General features: G+C 49.0%; 1 protein-coding gene and 1 long non-coding RNA gene across 3 annotated transcripts in view; one reads left to right on the top strand and one right to left on the bottom strand.

The window, feature by feature from the left end:
* LOC309636390 (beta-galactosidase-1-like protein 3) overlaps positions 1 to 13,659 on the top strand; it is a 32,049-nt gene extending 18,390 nt beyond the window's left edge. The window contains exons 8-21 of one of the 2 annotated variants that reach the window (XM_082409557.1): positions 1,647 to 1,740; positions 2,624 to 2,688; positions 2,962 to 3,084; positions 5,565 to 5,649; positions 7,130 to 7,271; positions 7,715 to 7,899; positions 8,506 to 8,612; positions 9,447 to 9,587; positions 9,917 to 9,988; positions 10,444 to 10,522; positions 10,935 to 11,022; positions 11,377 to 11,488; positions 12,674 to 12,790; positions 12,929 to 13,659. In XM_082409557.1, the coding sequence (XP_082265683.1) occupies positions 1,647 to 1,740; positions 2,624 to 2,688; positions 2,962 to 3,084; positions 5,565 to 5,649; positions 7,130 to 7,271; positions 7,715 to 7,899; positions 8,506 to 8,612; positions 9,447 to 9,587; positions 9,917 to 9,988; positions 10,444 to 10,522; positions 10,935 to 11,022; positions 11,377 to 11,488; positions 12,674 to 12,790; positions 12,929 to 12,994 (1,476 nt within the window). In that variant the 3' untranslated portion in view covers positions 12,995 to 13,659. The remainder of the gene's footprint in view (positions 1 to 1,646; positions 1,741 to 2,623; positions 2,689 to 2,961; positions 3,085 to 5,564; positions 5,650 to 7,129; positions 7,272 to 7,714; positions 7,900 to 8,505; positions 8,613 to 9,446; positions 9,588 to 9,916; positions 9,989 to 10,443; positions 10,523 to 10,934; positions 11,023 to 11,376; positions 11,489 to 12,673; positions 12,791 to 12,928) is intronic. The other variant, XM_082409556.1, reaches the window with a different exon arrangement.
* A 1,757-nt stretch (positions 13,660 to 15,416) lies between these two features.
* On the bottom strand, positions 15,417 to 18,864 carry LOC309636392. Its single transcript, XR_014250012.1, has 2 exons — positions 15,965 to 18,864; positions 15,417 to 15,651 (listed from the first exon to the last, which is right to left on the bottom strand). It is a non-coding gene; the product is annotated as an uncharacterized lncRNA (long non-coding RNA).
* Between the last annotated feature and the right edge of the window lie 735 nt (positions 18,865 to 19,599).

Genomic DNA, 19,599 nt, shown 5'->3' with positions numbered 1-19,599 from the left:
TGGGGGAGGCGGGACCACGTGGGACCCAGTTCAGTGTCCCTGTGAGGCCACAACAGGGTCAGAGTGACCAGGAAGGGCCCAAATGGGATTGTTATGAGGTGAAACAGGAGGGTAAAAGGTTGTTCCTTTCTGTCCCGTCTCTGGGACGCACGGCTGTCGTGAAAGCTGGGGTGGTGAGTCCTCACCCGTAGTAATAAATAGTGCTTCCTGGGCCGAGTGACAGCGCCCCCTTCTCTGACCTGTGGTGTGAATACTCTTTCGTCTGCTGCCTTTGCTCGTCCGTGGGTGGGGTGGCATGTCTCAGGCCAGGGGATACCTGCCGTCCTGCCTGGTGTCCTTTCTGGGGGGTCAGGCCCCTCCCAGCCCCCAGCGTCCCACGTTCCGGAAGCTGATGAGTTCTGGTTTAAACCGGACCCACCCAGGTTGCTAAGTGGGGGCAGCGGTCCCATGTGCTCTGCCCACAGAGACCCCTGGACGGGGACACTGGGGAGGGGAGAGAGAGGGGCAGGGCTGGCTCCGCACCGTCCTGGCTCCCGCCCTGCCGCCGTGGTTCTGCAGCCCACGTGGTGTGTGAGAAGCTTCCCTCCCCAGCATGGCTCGGGGACATCACTTCAGACCTCTCAGGTCCATCTCATTCAGCGTTATTTTAATTATTCGATTTTTAAAACGTGCCCCTCGACTCCCTCCAGGCCCAGGTCTGGCTCAGTGAGCACGTAAGACACACAGACGGGGTCCTTGGCTCCCCGCCATCGTCTGCTCCCTGGTCCCTCAGTGAACACGACTTTCAGATGAGACCCCTGCTTCCCCCGCCTCCCCGAGGCCGGCGGGCCTCCTTGTTTCCTTGAGTGTCCGGACGGGACCCGGGTTTGTGACTGTGGTCTTTCTCAGGGGCTGCAGCCTCGGCCTCCCCTTCCCAAGTCTCCCCTCTCTGTCCCCCTGGTTTATCGTCTGTGTGTCTATGGATCTCTCACTTTCTCTCTCCCCTCCCCCACCCCGTTAACTGTCTATCTATCAATCTATTATCTATCATCTATCTATTATCTATCATCTATCCATCTTCATCCATCTATCACATCTATCTATCTATCATCTATAGATATTATCTATCCATCATCTATTATCATCTATCTATTGATCTGTTATCTATCATCTATTATCTATCTATCATCTAACGATCTATCTAGCATCTATCTATCTATTATCATCTATCTATCGATCTATTATCTATCATCTATCTGTTATCTATCTATCATTTATTGATCTATCTATCTATCTGTCTATCTATCATCTATATCTATCTATCTATCTATCTATCATCTGTTTATCTACATGTCTCTCTCTCCCCCCTGGTTGTAGACCCTCCTCCGGGTTCCCTTGTGAACTCACCTTTGTGCTTTTCCTTTGGGACCCATGGCCATGGGGTGTCAGAGTCTATACGCAGCTGTGCGGTCACCCCCGGGAAAGACACCAGGCTGGTCAGAGACCACAGTCCCCCATTTTGCTGAGCTGCACCAGGGCAGACTCTTGATTTGTGCCTTCCTGTCTAGTTCCCATTATGCCCGTCTGAGCCCAGGTGTATATATTTCCTAATTTCCTTGTACTTCCTTCTTCCCAGGGGAGCAAGGAGGTGGGCTCATCTAGTCCAGTTCTCTCAACAGGCCCTGCTGCGGAGAGGGATTGTGGAGCTGCTCTTGACCGCAGACAATGCAGATGCAGTAGCGAGAGGCCACATAAAAGGAGGTATGAATTTAGACTTATTTTAAGGGAGGACTGAGGCTCTGAGCTGGACTTCTGAATCTTGAAGGAGCCGCAGAAAGACCAAGTGTATCCCTGATACCTCTCTTTCCCGTGTGCACTGAAGTGGACCCCAGAGGTTTGATGTCACGATGATGAGGACCCAAGGTCAAAGGTAGTGGCACCTGGCCAGCTTGCTCCCTGGTCCCCACTGCTGAGATCTTCCAACAGAGCCTCTGTCCTCAGGGCACCTTTCCATCTTTCCCAATTTTTCTGTGGCTAAGAGTCTGGGCTGGTGCCAGGCATGGCTTAGAGTCAGGTCTTCTCCACCAGCACCAGGAGCCTCGTGGAGAAGCAGAAGATGGTGCTGTGTCAGGAGGCCAGCCTGGGCAGAGCCCAGCCCTGGATCCCACAGCCTGAGGCTCACTGTGGACGCTGCTCGTGTCCTGGGAGTAAAGTAGCCGAACAGTTCAGGACAGAATTGTGAGGTCACGACAGTGAGGGAAGTGGCTGAGGTGGCAGCACCCACGGGAGTCCAGGGGACATCTGTCATGTCCTCTCCTCCTCCCCAGTGGCATGTCCCCACATTACCATCATGTGGTGGAGAGTATGCTGACCTTGGGACCAGGAAACCTGCGTGCAATTCCCAGGTTTAATCAAGTCGTGTGACCTTGAATTGTTCCACTTTTCTGCAAAAAACATGGCTACTTTGAACTGCCCTCCTTCCCTCACGTTGTCTTTGAAGTGCCCAGCGATGTGAGGGCAAGTGTGGCAGCCCTTTGTACCCTGTACACAGGGATGCAGCGGGGTCCTGGTACCCTTCCCTCTGCGGCTGGCCCCTCCCCCCGACGGGGACCGAGGGGCCTCAGCAGCACCCCTCTCTCTGCAGTGCTGGCCACCATCAACATAAAGACATTTAACGGGGACTCGTTGAAGCATCTTTATAAGGTGCAGGTAAGGAGGAGACCGCCCGGCCTGGGCAGTGGTGGTCAAGAGAACAGGGGCCTCAGTGGTTTCAAAGCAGTTGGGAGCTCATGCCGATTGTCACGGGGAGTGGGTGTCACCTGTTAGTGGAGTGCCTCTTGGGGACACCCCAAGGAAAGGGGGTGGGAAGTGAACGGGCTGGGAGGTGGCCGGGTTGCTAGGGCAACCTGTTCACAGGTTCTGCAGATCATGGGGACGCGGGGCCATTGACCATGAAGTCTCCCCCAAATGTTCGTTGAGTAGCTCTGCTCTGTGGGTGACCCCGTGAGAGTCACGGAGATGGATGGACACGATTACCAGGATGGCATCCTCTCTCCCAGCACAGCGGGGACCCAGGTCTCCGGACCAACTCTGCTTCATACACATGTGTGTTCCCTTGTGCCTCCGATGCTGTCCAAGCCCCTGGTGCCCTCGAGGCCTGCTGTGCCTGGGATGCCCTTTCCAGGCCCAACCCCCCTCTTCTCCTCCCCCACAGCACCCTCCCCTCAGCCTTCCCCCCTCCTCCACAGTTTTAATCAAAGAACGAATGATTCTTATTTCTTTTGCTCACCAATTTCTGCCCAGGTTCTCGTCGAGTAAAAAGAAGGGGCTCTGCCAGGGGCGGCACCATGGCTATCTCTAGTTTTTAGTGTCTCCTTTATTGTTTCTTTTTTCTCATTCCTTTTAAAAACAGCTTTATTGAAATACAACTTATACACCATTAAATCCACCCACTGCAAGTGTACAATTCAATCTATAGAGTTTTACAACCATCATCACAATCTAGAAGGTTTCCTTATGCAGTTAATCCCCCTCCCACCTCTGGCCCTAGCAACCACTCATGTGGTTTCCGTCTCCATAAGTTTGCCTTTTCTAGATGTTTCATATACATGGGATCCTACAATATCCAGTCTTTCATGCTGCTTGATGGCTTTGAGGTTCATCCATATGTAAGGTGAATCACTGCTTCATCTCTTTTGACAGCGGAGTGGATTGTGTCTTTGCTGCCATACCTATGACCTCAGACCAGGCCCACCTCCTCTTCTGTGCTAATACAGTTAACGTGGATTTTGAATGCTGGCCCGGTGTTGCATTCCTGGGGTGAATCCCACTTGGTTGTGATGTATTCTCATTTTATATACTGCTGGTTTCAATTTGTTTGTATTTTGTTGAGAATTTTTGCTTCCATGTTCATGAGAGATATTGATTGTTGGTTTTCATTTCTTGAAACATCTTTGTTTGATTTTGGAATTAGGGTCATGATGGCCTCATAAAATGAGTTTGGAAAAATTCCCTCCTTTTCTATCTTCTAGAAGAGATTGTGTAGAATTGTTAGTATTTCTTACTTACTGTTTGGTAAAATTCACTGTTGAAACCATCTGGACCTGAAGTTTTCTTTTTTAGAAGGTTTTTGATTAGGAATTTAATTTTTCTAATAGATATTGCACAATTCAGGTTATTGCTTCTTAAGTGAGTTTTGGTGGTTTGTGTCCTTCAGGGGTTTATTCTATCGTTTTTCACCTAAGTTTTGAATTCATGGCCATAGAGTTGTTTGTAATGATCCATTAATATCCTTTGAATGTCTTTGTTGTAAGTAATGATGACCCTTCTTTCATTCCTGATATTGGCAATTTTGTGTATTTTTTTTAAAATCTTGGTCAGTATGACTAGAAGCTTATCACTTTTATTGATCTTTTCAGAGAACCAGATTTTGACTTTTTTTCCTCTATTATTTTTCTGTTTTCTATTATTTCATTGATTTCTGCTCTGATCTTTAATATTTTCTACCTTCTGATTCCTTAATGGATTGAATTAACTCTACTTTTACTAGTTTTTCTTTTTCCTGGTTGAAGCTTAGGTTACTGATTTGAGACTTTCTTCTTTTCTAATGTAAGCATTTAGTGCTATGAATTTTCCTGTATGTGCTGGCTTTGCTGCATCCCACCAATTTTGAAATGCTGCATTTTTATTTTCAAATAATATTTTAAAAAATGTTCAAAACATTAAACTTCCCTTGAGATGTCTTCTTTATTCCATGTATCAGTTAGAAGCATGTTGGTTAATTTCTCAGTCTTTGGAGATATTCTAGATATCATTCTGTTATTGATTTCTATTTCAATACTGTGAAAATCCAAGAATATGCTTGGTTTGATCTCTCTTCTTTTACATCTGTTAAGGTTTGTTTTGTGGCTTATAATATGGTCATCCTTGGTAAATGTTCTATGTACATTTTGGAAGAATGTGTATTTTGCATTTGTTTGTACATTTCCATTAGGTCAGGTTGTTTGGTGACGTTGTTCAGGTAATCTCTATCCTTACTAATTATCTGCCTGCTTATTCTATCAATTGTTAAGGGAAGAGTGTTGACATCTCTAAATAAAATAGTGGATTTGTTTATTTGTGTTGTGTGCTGGTCTCAGCCAATCGATAACTAGTGCAGTAGCAGGACAGGCCCCTGTGGTTCTTATTATGATCACAAGATGCCCTCAGCAATAACCATCAGGTTATTATTTCCTTTACTGTACTCTTTGGTTTATTTTTCTGTTTTTTCTAATTTATTGAATTAGAGTTCAGTTATCCAAGAAATTTCTAGTTTCTTGGATAATTAGCCCCCAAGATTTTATGTTTCTTTTTGTTCCTATGTTTTAAGGTACATATGGTGTATTTTTGAGCTTGTAGGGGAAGAGGAGGAGCCACTGCTGTGGATGGTAGCAAAGGTGTAGTGGGTGAGGGGATGCAGGGAGTAAGCGCTGAGTTGGGAAAAGTGGAAAGCGAGAGTTCCTCAAATACTCATTTGTTGTATTCAGTTTTTCTGATTTTTCTTCTTCCTTTTGTCAGACTTAGTATTTGATTTGGTTTGTTCCTAGAGCAATAAGCCCATTTTGATCATGGAATACTGGGTCGGCTGGTTCGACACGTGGGGAAATGAACACATGGTGAGAAATGCGGAAGGTGAGTGCTCTGCAGTGTTTGACCCAGTGGAGCGGTCCTGAGTCAGAGGTCGTTCACACATTTCTCTGCTCATCAGTCAGCTCTCTGACCTGCACCTACTATGGCCAGGGACATGGCCAGGCCTGAGGGTGCACTTGGGGGTACAAGTTACCTGGCTCCCACACCCTGGGAGCTTGTCAGCTGGTGGATGGACAGGTAGTTAAGAAGTAAACAATCAGTGTAGAGTTCCCCACCCAACGAGTGCTTTGAAGCAAAAAAGCAGGTGCAATGACAGAAGAGGCAGGGGCAGACCAGCCGTGAGGGTCCCGGGAAGGGTCTCTGAAGAAGGGCATGCATTTGCTGAAAATCCTAATCATCTCTGGAAAATGCACAGGCCACTGCTCTGGAGATGTCTGCTGAGGGGCAGAAATTATCAGGAGATGAGAGAGGTCGTAGCTCCTGCGGCCAAAGCAACGAGGATTTCAGCCCCAGCTCTGCAGCCCCAGTGGGGGTGACCCCCCTGCTGAGCCTCCGTGGCCCACCCCTCCCCAGTAGGGCTGTTGTCAGGATTAAGTGTGGCGATCCACATAAACCGCCTAGAATGGTGCCTGGCAGAGGTTGTCAACAAAAGTATTTTTCTACTAACGATATTTTGCTATGGCTGTTATAAAAGCAAGCTCACTTGTACCAGAAATAAAGAAAACCACTGAAAGGTAGTGGGTAACTGAGAAAAGTCTGCTTTGGGCTGAAAAATAAAAAACAAAACAAAACAAAAATATCTCCGGACCATCACCAGTAAATGACGGTTTCTGACCACATGTATATCAGGCACTGTGCATGTTTCTTACATATATGCCACCATCAATAAGTCTCTCATCCATCCTTGATGTAGTAGGAATAGGACCTTCATTTAACAGATATGGGAGCAGAGGCTCTGAGAGAGAAAACAGACTGAACAAGATCAGACGGAATGCAAGGAGCACAGCCAGCATTGAATCCCACCTCTAACTAACCTTTAACCAGCCCATGCCTGTTACGGCCAGTGCAAAGGTGACCTTGAGACGAAAATGAGTGCCTCCGTGGCTAGAGACTGTGGACTGTTGCAGTGGTTCTAAGTCAGTGGCCCCAGAGATACTACCCTACAAGGTAGTCATAAGGGTATACTAATTATTTCTACAATTTCAAAAAATCTAATGAACATTAGATATTTAAGTGACATAGAGGTTCTCAGGCTGTTATTTAATAGATGTAGTTTGGAGTCAAATCATGTACATACTCTGGGAGAAATGATTTTTGAAAAGGCTCTTGGTATTGATAAGACTTGGTTTCCTAGGGCAGTTCTGGTCAGTTCTACCTATTGTCTGGTGAGAATCTTCATGGAGGTTGAAGGACAAAACAGTTGAGTTTACTGTGGGGCAGGGTTGAGGAGGAGAAGATTTCACAGACTCCTGTCTTCTCTGAGGTGTTAATGTTCTCTATTTCTCATCTCCCTCCTCTGCAGAGGTTAAAAGCAGTGTGTCTGAATTTATCAGATTGGGGATCTCCTTCAACGTGTACATGTTCCACGGGGGAACCAACTTCGGTTTCATGAACGGGGCCACGCATATTGACAGGCACAGAGGCGTTGTCACGAGCTATGGCAGGTGTTTGCTGGGAGGGTCCCCTCCGAGCGCGGGGGCCCTGTGGCTTTACCGGGGAGGCCCACAAACACGTCCTGGCATCACGGGGCTCTTGACCCATAATCTACGCTGAGCATTGAGCGTTCTCTTATCTCTTTATCTTCCTTCTGAGATGCTCACAATGCCGTCAGCAGGCTGTCCTTGCCGTAGATGGGGCTGCTTGTGAGCTCCAGCTCTGCTCCGCTCACCCGTACCCTGAGCCCTTGACCTAGACCTCCCCAGGTAGAATCCAGTGGTGGTTGCCATGTGGGCACCGGAGGCCCCGCTGCGCAGTCAGGTTGAGGGGAGAAGAGAGTGTCCACTACGAAGGGAAGTAGAAGGATGAGCCCAGGGTCGTGGCAGCTTCGGACCCCCAGGAAGGGCTGTGGGGAATGTTCCCAGGGTGGCCTTACTCCCCTGCACCCCAGCCTGGTCCAGCAGCAGGAAGGCGTCTCCCGTCCCCCTCCGGTGGCCCTGGCCCAGCTCGTGGTGGGGTGTCCCCTGCCCAGCGACGGCGGCTGGTGTCTTGCAGACTACGACGCGCTGCTGACAGAGGCCGGGGACTACACAGACAAGTACTTCAAGCTCCAAGAGCTCTTTAAATACATCCTTGGTACTCAGCTGCCAATTTATTGGAGGGGTGGCCCTCCTCAGGAAGCGGGAGGGGAGGAAAGGGAAGGGTTCCCTGTGAGCAGAAGCTTAAAGGCGCTCGTAAGGGCAGGGGCAACCTTCAGTTCAAATCCTGGCTTTCCCACTTACAAGCCCTTTAAGCTGTAGTGTCTTCTCTAAACATGAGGACAATGGTCCTTGTCTCCTATAGTGATTGTGAAGTTGAAGTTACTATTTATAAAGCTCTCAGCATGATGTGTGACATGATACCCTCATATACAACAGCAAAAGTCATCCTAATGAATTGTATTTATTGAAATTAACAAACCACCTACCATGCGCTAGGAAGTCCGGCAGCACCGGCATCACCAAAGGGCGTCAGGCAGAGGTCCTGCTCCTGAGACCCCTGTGGGGTCTGTAGCCATCAGCCCTCTGTGCCCACAAAGTGGCTTCAACTTAGTCCCACCAGAGTTTCATCACTATTGGAGAAGCGCTGGCCTAGGACCCGCCTCTTTGGTTGGCCCCGGGACACAAGAGCTCCTGGAGAGGATGGGGAGGCTTGGAGAAGGAAGGAGACGTTCCAGGAGCTTCTTGCCCATTTTCTTTTCAGTCACCCCTCTGCCCCTCTTACCGGAGCCCACTCCCAAGACTGTGTACCCCTCCGTGGACCCATCCCTTTACTTGCCATTGTGGGATGCCCTGCAGTACTTGAATCGGGTGAGTGACACCCGGGCTCTGGGGGAGCGGGGTGGCCCCTGGAGACACGGGGGGGTGGGGGGGACAGGCCGAGGCCACAGAGCAGAGATCCCTTCAGGGGTTTTTAGTGGGAAGCATGAATGTAATCCTCTGCATCTTGTCCACATTTAGAACTAGGGGGCGAGAGCCAGGAGCTCCTTCTGGGCGGATCGAGAAGGGGTTTGAACTTGAAGAACAAGAAGGGGTGGGGAGAAGCAGGACATGAGAGGCTCCTGGCTCCCAGCTCCAATGACCCCCCATCCTGAGTTGGGCCGCGCGGTCCCCACGGAAAGGGCTGCCAAGCCAGGAACCGTGAAACGCGGTTTCCGCCTCCTCTTCACCATCAACTAGGCCGAATCGCTGAACCCCTGTGGGTCCCTGCTCTCCCTTTAGGACTAGACTCTGTGTCCCTGCAGAAGAAAAGGTGAACATTGTTTGGAAGATGTCATCTTGAGTTCACATTGTTGCGCCTCCACTGACCCTCCTTCCAATAAGAAGTTGTGCCTGGCATGCTGCAGATGTGAAATAAATATTTGCTCAGTGCGCCCTCTTTGCTGGCCCACAGTTGCGCTAGGACGCGGCTGTTTACTCTGTTGATTCAGGATTAGAGCAGTGGCCACCCTGCCCTCTCACCACCCACCCCATTCCGAGTCTCCTGGTCAGTGGAGACTAGGGCACAGGCGTCGTCACACAGCATCTGTTTCCGTTCCTCATCCAAAGGGCTTTTGGGGACCATTAGGAGGGCCAACAAAACATGCCCAGGGTCTTAGGAAGAAGGCCCCCGTTCTTACCCCTGGCTCCCCGTCCGTCTCTCAGCCGGTCATCTCTAACATTCCACTCAACATGGAGAACCTGCCCATCAACAACGGCAACGGCCAGTCCTATGGGCTCGTGCTTTATGAGACGACCATCTGCTCCGGGGGCCGGCTCCACGCTGACGCGCGGGACGTGGCTCAGGTGGGGTAGGGCCATCTGGTCGCAAGCAGGACACCAGCCCAACTCCACTGCGGGGGCGAGCGGTCATTTGCTGGTCCACTTCTTTATTTGATAGCATTTTTAAGCACCTCTGTGTATGAGGCTTGACTGGGGTGTAAAGCTGGACGAAAGAGACCCGATTTACTTACCATGACTTAAGTCTATAGGGGCTTCCGGGTCGGGCCAGCTTCTGGCTGCCTGTGGGCACCGAGGCTGGTGGCTTCCTTCGTAGCCACCTCCCCTAATCCAGGCCTCCCTGCCCCCTTCTGCCCCTTGGACCTACCCATCTGACACCAGCTCTTCTTTCGCAGGTGTTTTTGAATGCGACAAGTTTAGGAATTCTGGCTGATGGTTTTCAGAACATAGACATTCCTAAAATCACGGTATGTAATTCAGAAATCTAGATGCTGCCCTAGACCACGGACTGAAGTGCAAACACGGCCTGTTACTGAGATAGACCCGTCCTGTCCCCACCTCTGCCCCTGGGCATCGTGCCTGCCTCAGGGTGCCGGCAGGAAGCGTTAAGGCCTCTCCCAGGCCTTGGTGCATCCCGGGCTACAGCATCCACTTCGGTGTGGATGGAATTCCCCTGCCAAGCGCCTGGCCGGGCTCTGACCACAGGCACAGCTGAGTCCCTCAGCCTCTCCGAAGGCAGACCAGGCGGGACAGAGTTTGGAGCAGGAACCCACGGGGTCCTTCTGGTGGGGGGCCCCGGGGCGCTGGAGCCTCCTCTTTTCCCATTCACTTGTCTGCCATCTGGGACTCCGAGAAGAGTGGGTTCCAGAGTAAAAGCCCTAAGTGGCCTTGTGGTCCCCATGAACTGGTCTGTCCCAAGCAGGAATGTCAACTTCTAAGGATCCTGGTTGAGAATCAAGGACGCATCAGTTTTTCATGGAAAATTCAAAATCAGCAGAAAGGTGGGCTCTGGGCCTAAGAAACAGGCCATGACCTCTCTTCATGGTGACTTGGACCTGAAGATTGGGGGTGGAGTTGGGAGGAAAGACTGGGTCCCCAGGCAGTGGCAGGGCCCCTGAGTCCTGGGACCAATGGTGCACGTGCCCGCTCCCTTGTCCTGCCATGTCCTGCTCCCCGGGGCAGAGGGTGCTGGCTGTCGGAGCCAGACCTGGTCCCCTTGTGGGAATTTAGGGGAAGTTCTGAACCTGGGAGGGGAGGTTTCTTGTTGGTATGGAGACCTTCGGTTGTGCAGGTCAGACCAGTCTGTTCCCTCCTGGACGAGCCCTGGTCACAGCGGGGTCCAGGCTGCGAGTCTGCACCCGGACGATGGAGAATGTCCCGTCCATCTTCTCTCTCCTCCCTCCCCCCCTGCAGGATTAGTCGGACCTGTTACTCTGAATAACATTCCCCTGCAGAGTTTCACCATCTATTCTCTAGAATTAAAAATGAGCTTCTTCGAGAGGTATGCTCCTTCTAACCCTAACCCTAACCCTAACCCTAACCCTAACCCTAACCCTAACTCTAACCCTCCTAACCCTAACCCTAACCCTCCTAACCCTAACCCTCCTAACCCTAGCCTTGGAGGGCAGGGAGCTTGAGGTCTCCAGCTCTCCACTTTGCAGATGAGGGGCCAAGATTCAGGGCCCCGGAGTGATGGACTCAGGATTATAGAGGCTCCTGATTCCAGCCTAGTGCTTCTGGCCTAGCACATCCCCTGCCTCAGAATCCTCATCCCTGCACGGGAAACCTGGGGTCAGTGTGGGGACTGCAGCTGGGAAAGGGCTTTCCTCTCCCTCAAGGCGTGGCCTTCTTGCAGGCTCCGCTCTGTCTCCTGGAAGCCTGTCCCGACTCACTCCCTGGGCCCTGCCTTCTACCTGGGCACCTTGAAGGCGGGCTCTTCTCCCCAGGACACCTTCCTGACGCTCCCGGTGAGTGGGCGCCCTCCCCTGCTCTGGGGTCCCCACCACCTGTTCTCTTGGGAGGAGTCTGGGAGCAAGGCCATCGTGTTCCTGGCAGGAACACTCCCCTTTCTGCCTTTCTTTCTCTTCCTCACTTTTAACTAAAGTTTACAACATTTCTCAGTCCTCCTAACTTATCATTGTTTAAAAAAATAATACATCAAAGCACAATGGAAAAATTTGAATACTAACAAGATGTAGAGAGCAAAGGGCTGTCTTTCCAACCCTCTCCCACCTCCAATTCTTCTCTACTTCTCAGAATTAAGCACGACCAAGAGTTTGCATGGTTCCATGTGTCCCTTTGCCTAAACACGTGCACAATCACTTTTTACACTAATGGGATGGTTCCATAAATTGCATTCTCCAATTTCCTTTTTTGGGGGAGGGTATTATTTTTTACCTAGTATATCTTCTGTTTGTAAACACACATGGATAACGTAAAGGCACAAAATATGACCGTACAGATCAATAAATTGTCACGAGGCAAACACCATAAAATTACTGTTGGGATAAAAAATGAAATACTGTCAGCACCCCTCCCAGTCTTTGCCTCCCCTAACAGGTCCCAACGCAGAGTGCAGATTAGTTACTGAGGTTCCCGATACCCAGTTTTCCCAGATGACATCTAAACGTGTGAGAGTGCAGATTAGTTACTGAGGTTCCTGACACCCAGTCTTCCCAGATGACATCTAAACGTGTGAGGCTCTGAAAGTTCTGCTCGGCTTCTCAGCCTCCTCCTCCTGGACAAGCAGGTGCCTCTAGTGGGAACACTGCTTCCATGCCTTCGCCCAGGTCTTGGTCCTGTACTTCTTCATTGGATTGCAAGCAGGTTAAAAAAATGTGCAGCTTTTATGGTTGTTGTCAGCAGCAGTGTTCACCTCTATTGCCTAGTACTTGTTTCTGGAAGCAGAAGAGCTGCTTTTTAGAAAAAGACGGCACCATCTGTCACAGGTCAGGCGCCGCACTGCCTCAGCATCTTGTCTGCCATCCGTCGACCAGGTGGCAGGTGGGACTGGTAGGACGTGTCCCCTTCTGAACGCACCTCCACGCTCAGTGCCTCCGAGCATCTCAGCCGTGCCCTCGCTGCCCAAAGCCTTAGGCCTTACCTTGCCAGAGGGAATCTGTTCCTGTGCCTCAAGCTCCCTTCCCTTCCAGGGCTGGGATTATGGATTTGTGTTCATCAATGGGCGTAACCTTGGGCGATATTGGAACATTGGGCCTCAGGAGACCCTTTACCTTCCTGGTGCCTGGCTCCAGCCAGGGGACAATGAGGTGCGTGGCCCCCACCCCCATCTTTACGGCTCATAAGCGCTCCGATCTGACTTCATTCCCAAAATACGTATCGCAGTGTCTTTCTGATTCTGTACTGGGCTCACCCTTTCTTACTGGCAACCCGTCTGTTCTTCCTAGATCATCGTGTTTGAGAAGAAGAAGCGTGGGCCATACATCCACACCACAGACAACCCCAGGTGGTAGGACTGGGTTCTGACACGCTTCTTGGCTTGTTGGAGTTCATCCACAGGCAGTTTTTCAGGAGGAAGGTTTACATCAAGAATATCAAATACACACTCTGTGTGTTATATATGAACGATGTCAAGAGAGTAAATCCTGAGTTCTCATCACAAAGAAAAAACCTTTTTTTCTATTTCTTTAATTTTGTACTATACGAGGTGATGGAGGTTCACTAAACTCATTTTGGTCATTATTTCATGACATATGTAAGTGAAATCATTATGGTGCACACCTTAAATGTATACAGTGCTGGTGTCAATCATATCTCAATAAAACTGGAAGGAATAAAAGATGTAAGGGACAAGGGCCCATGTCCCTCCAGAACCCCAGTGCCTGAATGAAGGCAGAATTAAGTCTTGTCCACCAGTGTGTCCCCAGCACCCAGCACAGAGCACGAGCTCAGTAAGGCGTCCTGAACAATTTAACCACCTGTCCGCCCGGCGTAGAAGGACGTGACAGCATTTCAGGGGAGGGACACGGGTGAGGGTCAAATGATCTAGTATGGTCTGAGAATCACAAATAACCTGTTACAAGGTTCACGTCAGGACAACTTTTCCCCTCAAAGCATGTCACTGTCACCCTGTTCCTTCCTCAGCAGGTTCAAGAAACTAAACCATTCACAGTTTGTACATCCTATGTTGCTACTATTATCTGTTAAGTGTGGTATTAACGCTTTAATGGCACCAAAATGGAGGAGAAACATTTAAATTCATTACTCATCTATCACGCTGTTGAACTTCAAGAAAACTGTTTCTGGGCTACCCTGGTGGCGCAGTGGTTAAGAATCTGCCTGCCAATGCAGGGGACTCGGGTTCGAGCCCTGGTCCAGGAAGATCCCACATGCCGTGCAGCAACTAAGCCCACGTGCACAACTACTGAAGCCCGCGTGCCTAGAGCCCATGCTCCTCAACAAGAGAAGCCACCGTAGCGAGAAGCCTGCGCACCGCAATGAAGAGTAGCCCCACTCACCGCAACTAGAGAAAGCCCTCATGCAGCAATGAAGACCCAACGCAGCCATAAATAAATAAATACATTTATTTAAAAAAAAGAGAGAAAACTGTTTCTGTATGTACAGATATCTGAGATACCAAATATAGATATTTCATAATATCACTCACTGGTGTGTAGCAAAATATAAACTCAGGAAAAAGGTTTTCAGTAACATGTCTTGTAGAAGAAACCTGGCACCTGAGAGTCATAATGTGGGCAGGTTTTAAGAATCCTTCAGCAGCTGAACGACTGAGAATAGCAAGGTAAGAACTGTTTTGAGAAACTTCTAATTTAGACTCCGTAAACTTAGCTATAAGAAATTGTCTTAAGGGACCATGAGAAGCTGTCCTTTTGCAGTTTGTTCAGTGAGAAGAAAATGTGCCTGCTTTTTGTTTAACACTTGCATCTATTTTTCATATGTTTATTCTGTCTGGATCGAAGACGATTCCTCATGGATGTAGCTGCATGTCATCTTGGAACTCCTTCTCCTCATGAAATTTCAAGGTAGTAAGAATTCTCAAAGAAGATCTTTTCTCCCAAGACTCACAGCTAGAATGAAATTAAGTAATTAAATCCAGTTTATAAAAAGCATGTTGTTTAATGATAGGAATGGTATACATCAAGCAGTTCAACAATGATAAAAACTGTGGTAAAACAATCTTTTAAAATATACCTTAATTATTATCAATATCTTAAAATTTATATATTATATAAGTATATAATGACTGTATTTTATATTTAAAAATTATCTATTTTATATACATTTAGCTATATCTATTTCATATATCTATTCTTGGTTCAAAGAGGATATCATAGTCTTCCTACCCTTATAAAGCTAGTGTACTCTCTTAATATTCTTATTAGCTGTCAGTGTATTTCCCCATGTGCTTAAGTATTTGAAAGTTCTTAACAATTGTTTTAGTAGCTTATATTGAGTTTTCATAATAATCGTTAATCATTGCTTTATTTTACTTCAACTTAATACAATTTTATTTTATTTATTTTAATTAATTTTATTTTTGGCTGCATTGGGTCTTCACTGCTGCACGTGAGCTTTCTCTAGTTGTGGAGAGCGGGGGCTACTCTTTGTTGTGGTGCGAGGGCTTCTCATTGCAGTGGCTTCTCTTGCTGTGGAGCATGGGCTCTAGGCGTGTGGTCTTCAGTAGTTGTGGCTCATGGGTTCAGTAGTTGTGGTGCACGGGTTAGTTGCTCCACGGCATGTGGGATTTTCCCAGACCAGGGCTCGAACCCGTGTCCCCTGCATTGGCAGGTGGATTCTTATCCACTGCACCACCAGGGAAGCCCCAATACAATTTTAATCTTTCACTTTACGTCACATCTCAGATGCATACATTCAGATATTAACAACAAATTCAAATGACAAGGCTAGTTCTCATTTCTGATAGTGTCACACTGTTTATATTTGAAATCTGTCTTTCGCCGAGAAAGCATGATGTCTTGAGTGACCCTGTCTGCTCACCCCAGAGCCTGCCCTTCACAGGCCACTAACCCATCCATGGCACCTACTCAGGATGTAGCTCCAGAAATTCCCCACGGTCTCTCCTGCTTCAGTGATTTTCACTCTCTTTGATCACGATCGTGTCAGTGTACCATGCCGTGGTTTCTCCCACCTGAAATGGAAATGAAAACAGGGCAGTACCCTCGACTCAGGGTCATGAGCCTCCAGCTACATTCCCATTTATTTACTCCTTTTTCCAGCAAATATCCATGAACGAGACTCATCTGTATCCACCGAGATTCCTCCGCCTCCTCTAACCCGTTCCAGTCTCCCCAACCCCCCACCTGCCTGCATCACAGTCACCAAAGTCCTATGTGGTGTCTCCACCTGCACGTCTCCTTGATGGCTCAACCCCCCCCCCCCGCCCGCTGCCCGAGCTGGGCTTCTGGGACTCCCCGACAGGCTGACCCTTCCAGCCTCCTCACCTCAGGGTGTAACAGGGAAGAGCAAAATAGGACTCCATGTTGCATCTGTTTCTTTGACGTTAACCTTTGCTTTCCGGTGCTTTTGTTATTATAATCATACATAATGGCCTGCCTCAGGGAACCCTGCCCCGCTGCCTGAATGTTAAACTAAAGTGCCTCTGTTCAGCTCACAGGGAGACAATCTGACCCTGCCCACCTGTGAATGGCTGCGGAAAAGAAGAAATTAACACATCCCCTCCCGGAGGCTGGCCAAGCCAGGCAAAACCAATGGCCTTTTTACTTTACTTCCTCACTGCCTCCCCCTCTCTGTTCTAGAAAAGAAACTGGCATTCCAACGTGATGGAGTCATTCTTGAGTCTTCTTGATTTCTCTCACCCCACAAACGGTCCAGGAATCCAGACTCCTCTCCACGCCAGCTGCCACTTGTCTGAGCCGCAGCAGTTGGCATGCGACCCCTGCGGTAGCCGCCCCCACCGCCCCCCGCCTGGTCTCCTTTTTTCCACTGCTGCCCGCTCCTGGCACCTGAGTGACCTTTTAAAGCATAAGGGATGCCACACCCAGAGCCTGCCCTGGTTCCGTTTCATTGAGTCAAAGCTCTGCCCCCGAAGGCCTGCCTGATCTGGCCCTGGTTCCTCTGCCTCCCCCCACCCCCTGCAGTCCTGGAATGCCGGGCGTCACCCCTGCCGGAGGCCTTCGCACTCGAGGTCCTCTCTGCTTGGCTGCCCTTTCCTCGGTACCTGCAGGCAGGTAACGCTCCTCATTCAGATCTTTGCTCAGCGATGCCTTCTCTGTGAGACCTGCTCTGCGCACCCCTCCTCCCCAGTCTTCCTTCCTTTGTCCGCTTCCTTTATGCTCTGGATTTACCACCTTTGAGACAGGCTGGGCCCTGGGCCCTTTGCTGCAGGACCTGCACCTGGACAAACATCTCTAACAACAGATACAAAGAAACTATAAGGGACTAAAAATAAGTGCAGGGCTGTGCAGGGGGGCAAATTATCAACCACCAGATACAAAAAGGCCACAAACCCAACTGCCACTTCAGAGGTGCCCTGAGCAAAAGCAGAGTCCAGTGCGTGATCCCTGTACACACAGTGCCAAGGGGGCGGGCAGACCACCTAAGCCCCCCCTCCGGCCAGACCCCCTGGACCTGCCCCACCCTCATCCCATTTAAGGAAGCAGCCCGCCCCCCTCCGGGAGCAGCAAGGGCACCTGTTACTTGTTCTCGCTCCCTGTGCTGCAGAAGGAGTCCCTGTGCAAGCCTTGCCTGAACTCCTCGTGTGGCCTCATCAACTTCTGTTGATTAAAGAGTCTGGGGTCAGTATCACCTTTGAACACTTTATGAGTTACGAATTCATTTGTTGATTTTTGTTATCCTTCTTCCTCAGCTGGAACAGAAGTTTCAGGGGGAGGGGATCTTTGTCTGTTTTGTGCACTGATACCTCCCAAGCACCTGAAACAGTGTTCAGCACACAGTGGACGGTAAACGTTGTCGAGTCCTTCTTAATGAATGAAACGCTGTTGAATCAGATCTTGGCTTTTCAGCCTTCCAAAGGCTGAGCTGAAAAGTGGCATTTTGGCGGCTCCAAGGCCAGCACTGAAGGCAGTACATCCCTCACAAACACACAGGCCCCTTCCAGCCCCAGCGACGTGCCTTTGGGGTGAGAGGCCTTGACTACCCATCTGAACTTGGATCTGTTTTCCTTTTTCTTTTTCCAAGGACAAGGAATTTCTACTTTCTTTTCATCCAGGGTTGAAATTGCACTCATTTAGGCTCAGGAATTCCCCCTGTTCTTAGTTTCTTGGCTCAAGACTCCTCGGCAACTTGAGTAAAGGAGCTGGAGGGGGTGAGGGCCCAGGGCCCACAGGACTGTTCTGACACAGAAGCCATATCCTGCATCTTGTTCTAGTGACTTTAAGGGAGATGTTGTCAAGCGTTTTCCTACAAATCGGATACACTATATTTAAGGCATTAACACAGTGTGCTGAAAAATAAGATATGCCAATGAATGAATATCTGATCTATAAACCTGTTTGTTACCTTTAAAAATAAAAAGTAAAACAGCCGATGCTGTGAGTTTGACTTAGTTTGACGTGACTATTTTGGTTATTTTTCTGGAGAGTCGCAACGTGCTGACTCCAAGTGAGCAGCTCTTCCTCTCCCGGCTCCTTGTTCACACCTGCTTCCCACCGGCAATGCGGGCTACGGGAATTCTCAGGGCGGGTCTGCGAGCTCTGGGTCTGTTGGAGTTCTGACTCAGAGTGGTGGCCTGAGGATATCAACGGGACTTCATTTTTGTAAGAAAACATTTTTTTTCTATTTTCTGAACCCCTGGCATCAGAAAGGCAGCCTGCGCGGGTTACGATCGCCCTGTGTCAGGTACGATCTTCCCGCGCACCCAGCCAGACCGCTTTGTTGACAGCCCCGTTAGACAGTTCACTGAACTGTAGCCACCATGCCCGGTGATTTGAGTATTTCGCGGTCTGCTTGGGGTCAAGATCAATCCAGCATTTTGCAAAGCACTATCCTGAAGGTGTATCTTGCTACAATTTAAAAAACCCAGTTTTGTCTCCTCGGCAAATACATCTGGATTAGAGCTACCTCTGCAGCACCGTCCTGCTATCACGAAGTCCAGATAGAGTAAAACTGTTTTTAAACCGTGAGTAGGGTGTGTCTACAGGTCTGCACTTCCCAGCCGGTTAAGGGGTAATGATTTTTTCTTTAGCACTGAGTTATTTACATTTATCTCCCGTAAGTAAAAACAAAGGACACAGGGCTGGGCTAAGGATTTCAGGGTTTTTATAGCCCATGTTAACAAGTTTAAGCTAATATCTGAAAAAAAGAGGAGATGCTGGTACTGTTTAAATAACTTAAGGATGCCCTGGTGTTTAATGCATTGTGCTGTTCACTGCTCAGCAATGTCACCAGGAACCAGGGCCGACTCGGGGGTGGGGGGTGGGGGCGTGGGGGGCGTGGCGGGGGTGCGCCTCCGTAGGTGGAAAGGGGACTAACCTTTGACACCTTCCCCATATGTCTCATGGGCCACCTTTTATCCCAATTACACCAAAATACCTTCATCATAGTCTTAACAACTATCAGGCAGTTATGGCTTAAAACGTGGATAGAAGGTACTGACTTTGGAGCGTTGGCTAAGGGGGAGAGACTGCTCTCTGCATCCCCAGGGGCGGCTCTGGCCCTGCTGTCAGCCCCAAGCGAGCCCCTGCCACTGCTCTAGGCCTTTCCCCCCTTAGTTCATTTGTTTTTGTCTCTCCTGGGTTTAACTTTTGCTACCTGACTAAATATTTGCTTAATGCTACAAAAAGAACCCTTCACACTAAACTCGCCTTGTTTTCTTCCAGAAGTACAATCTCATTGTATTCCTAGCAGCTTTACAAGTCTAAAGCTGTGTACAAGCGCAGGATATGGTTTGAAAACATGCAGCGGTGTGTGTGTGTGTGTGTATTTTCTAGAAACTCTGATGCTGTGAAGAAACATCAGTCTCCCTAGAAAATGTTTCAGATTTTCTTTCAGTAAAATCTGAATTCTGTTCTTGGGATTAGGTGGGTTTGTGATTGCTAGAAAGCATAAATTTTGCCCACATATTACACAGCCTCCTTTGTGACATAATTCTGTGCCA

Source organism: Balaenoptera physalus (genome assembly GCF_965194825.1).
Source record: "Balaenoptera physalus genome assembly, chromosome: 10".
In the NCBI taxonomy this organism is placed as follows: Eukaryota; Metazoa; Chordata; class Mammalia; order Artiodactyla; family Balaenopteridae; genus Balaenoptera; species Balaenoptera physalus.
Note: the sequence above shows the minus strand (reverse complement) of the source record. Positions and strands in the feature narration are given on the sequence as shown.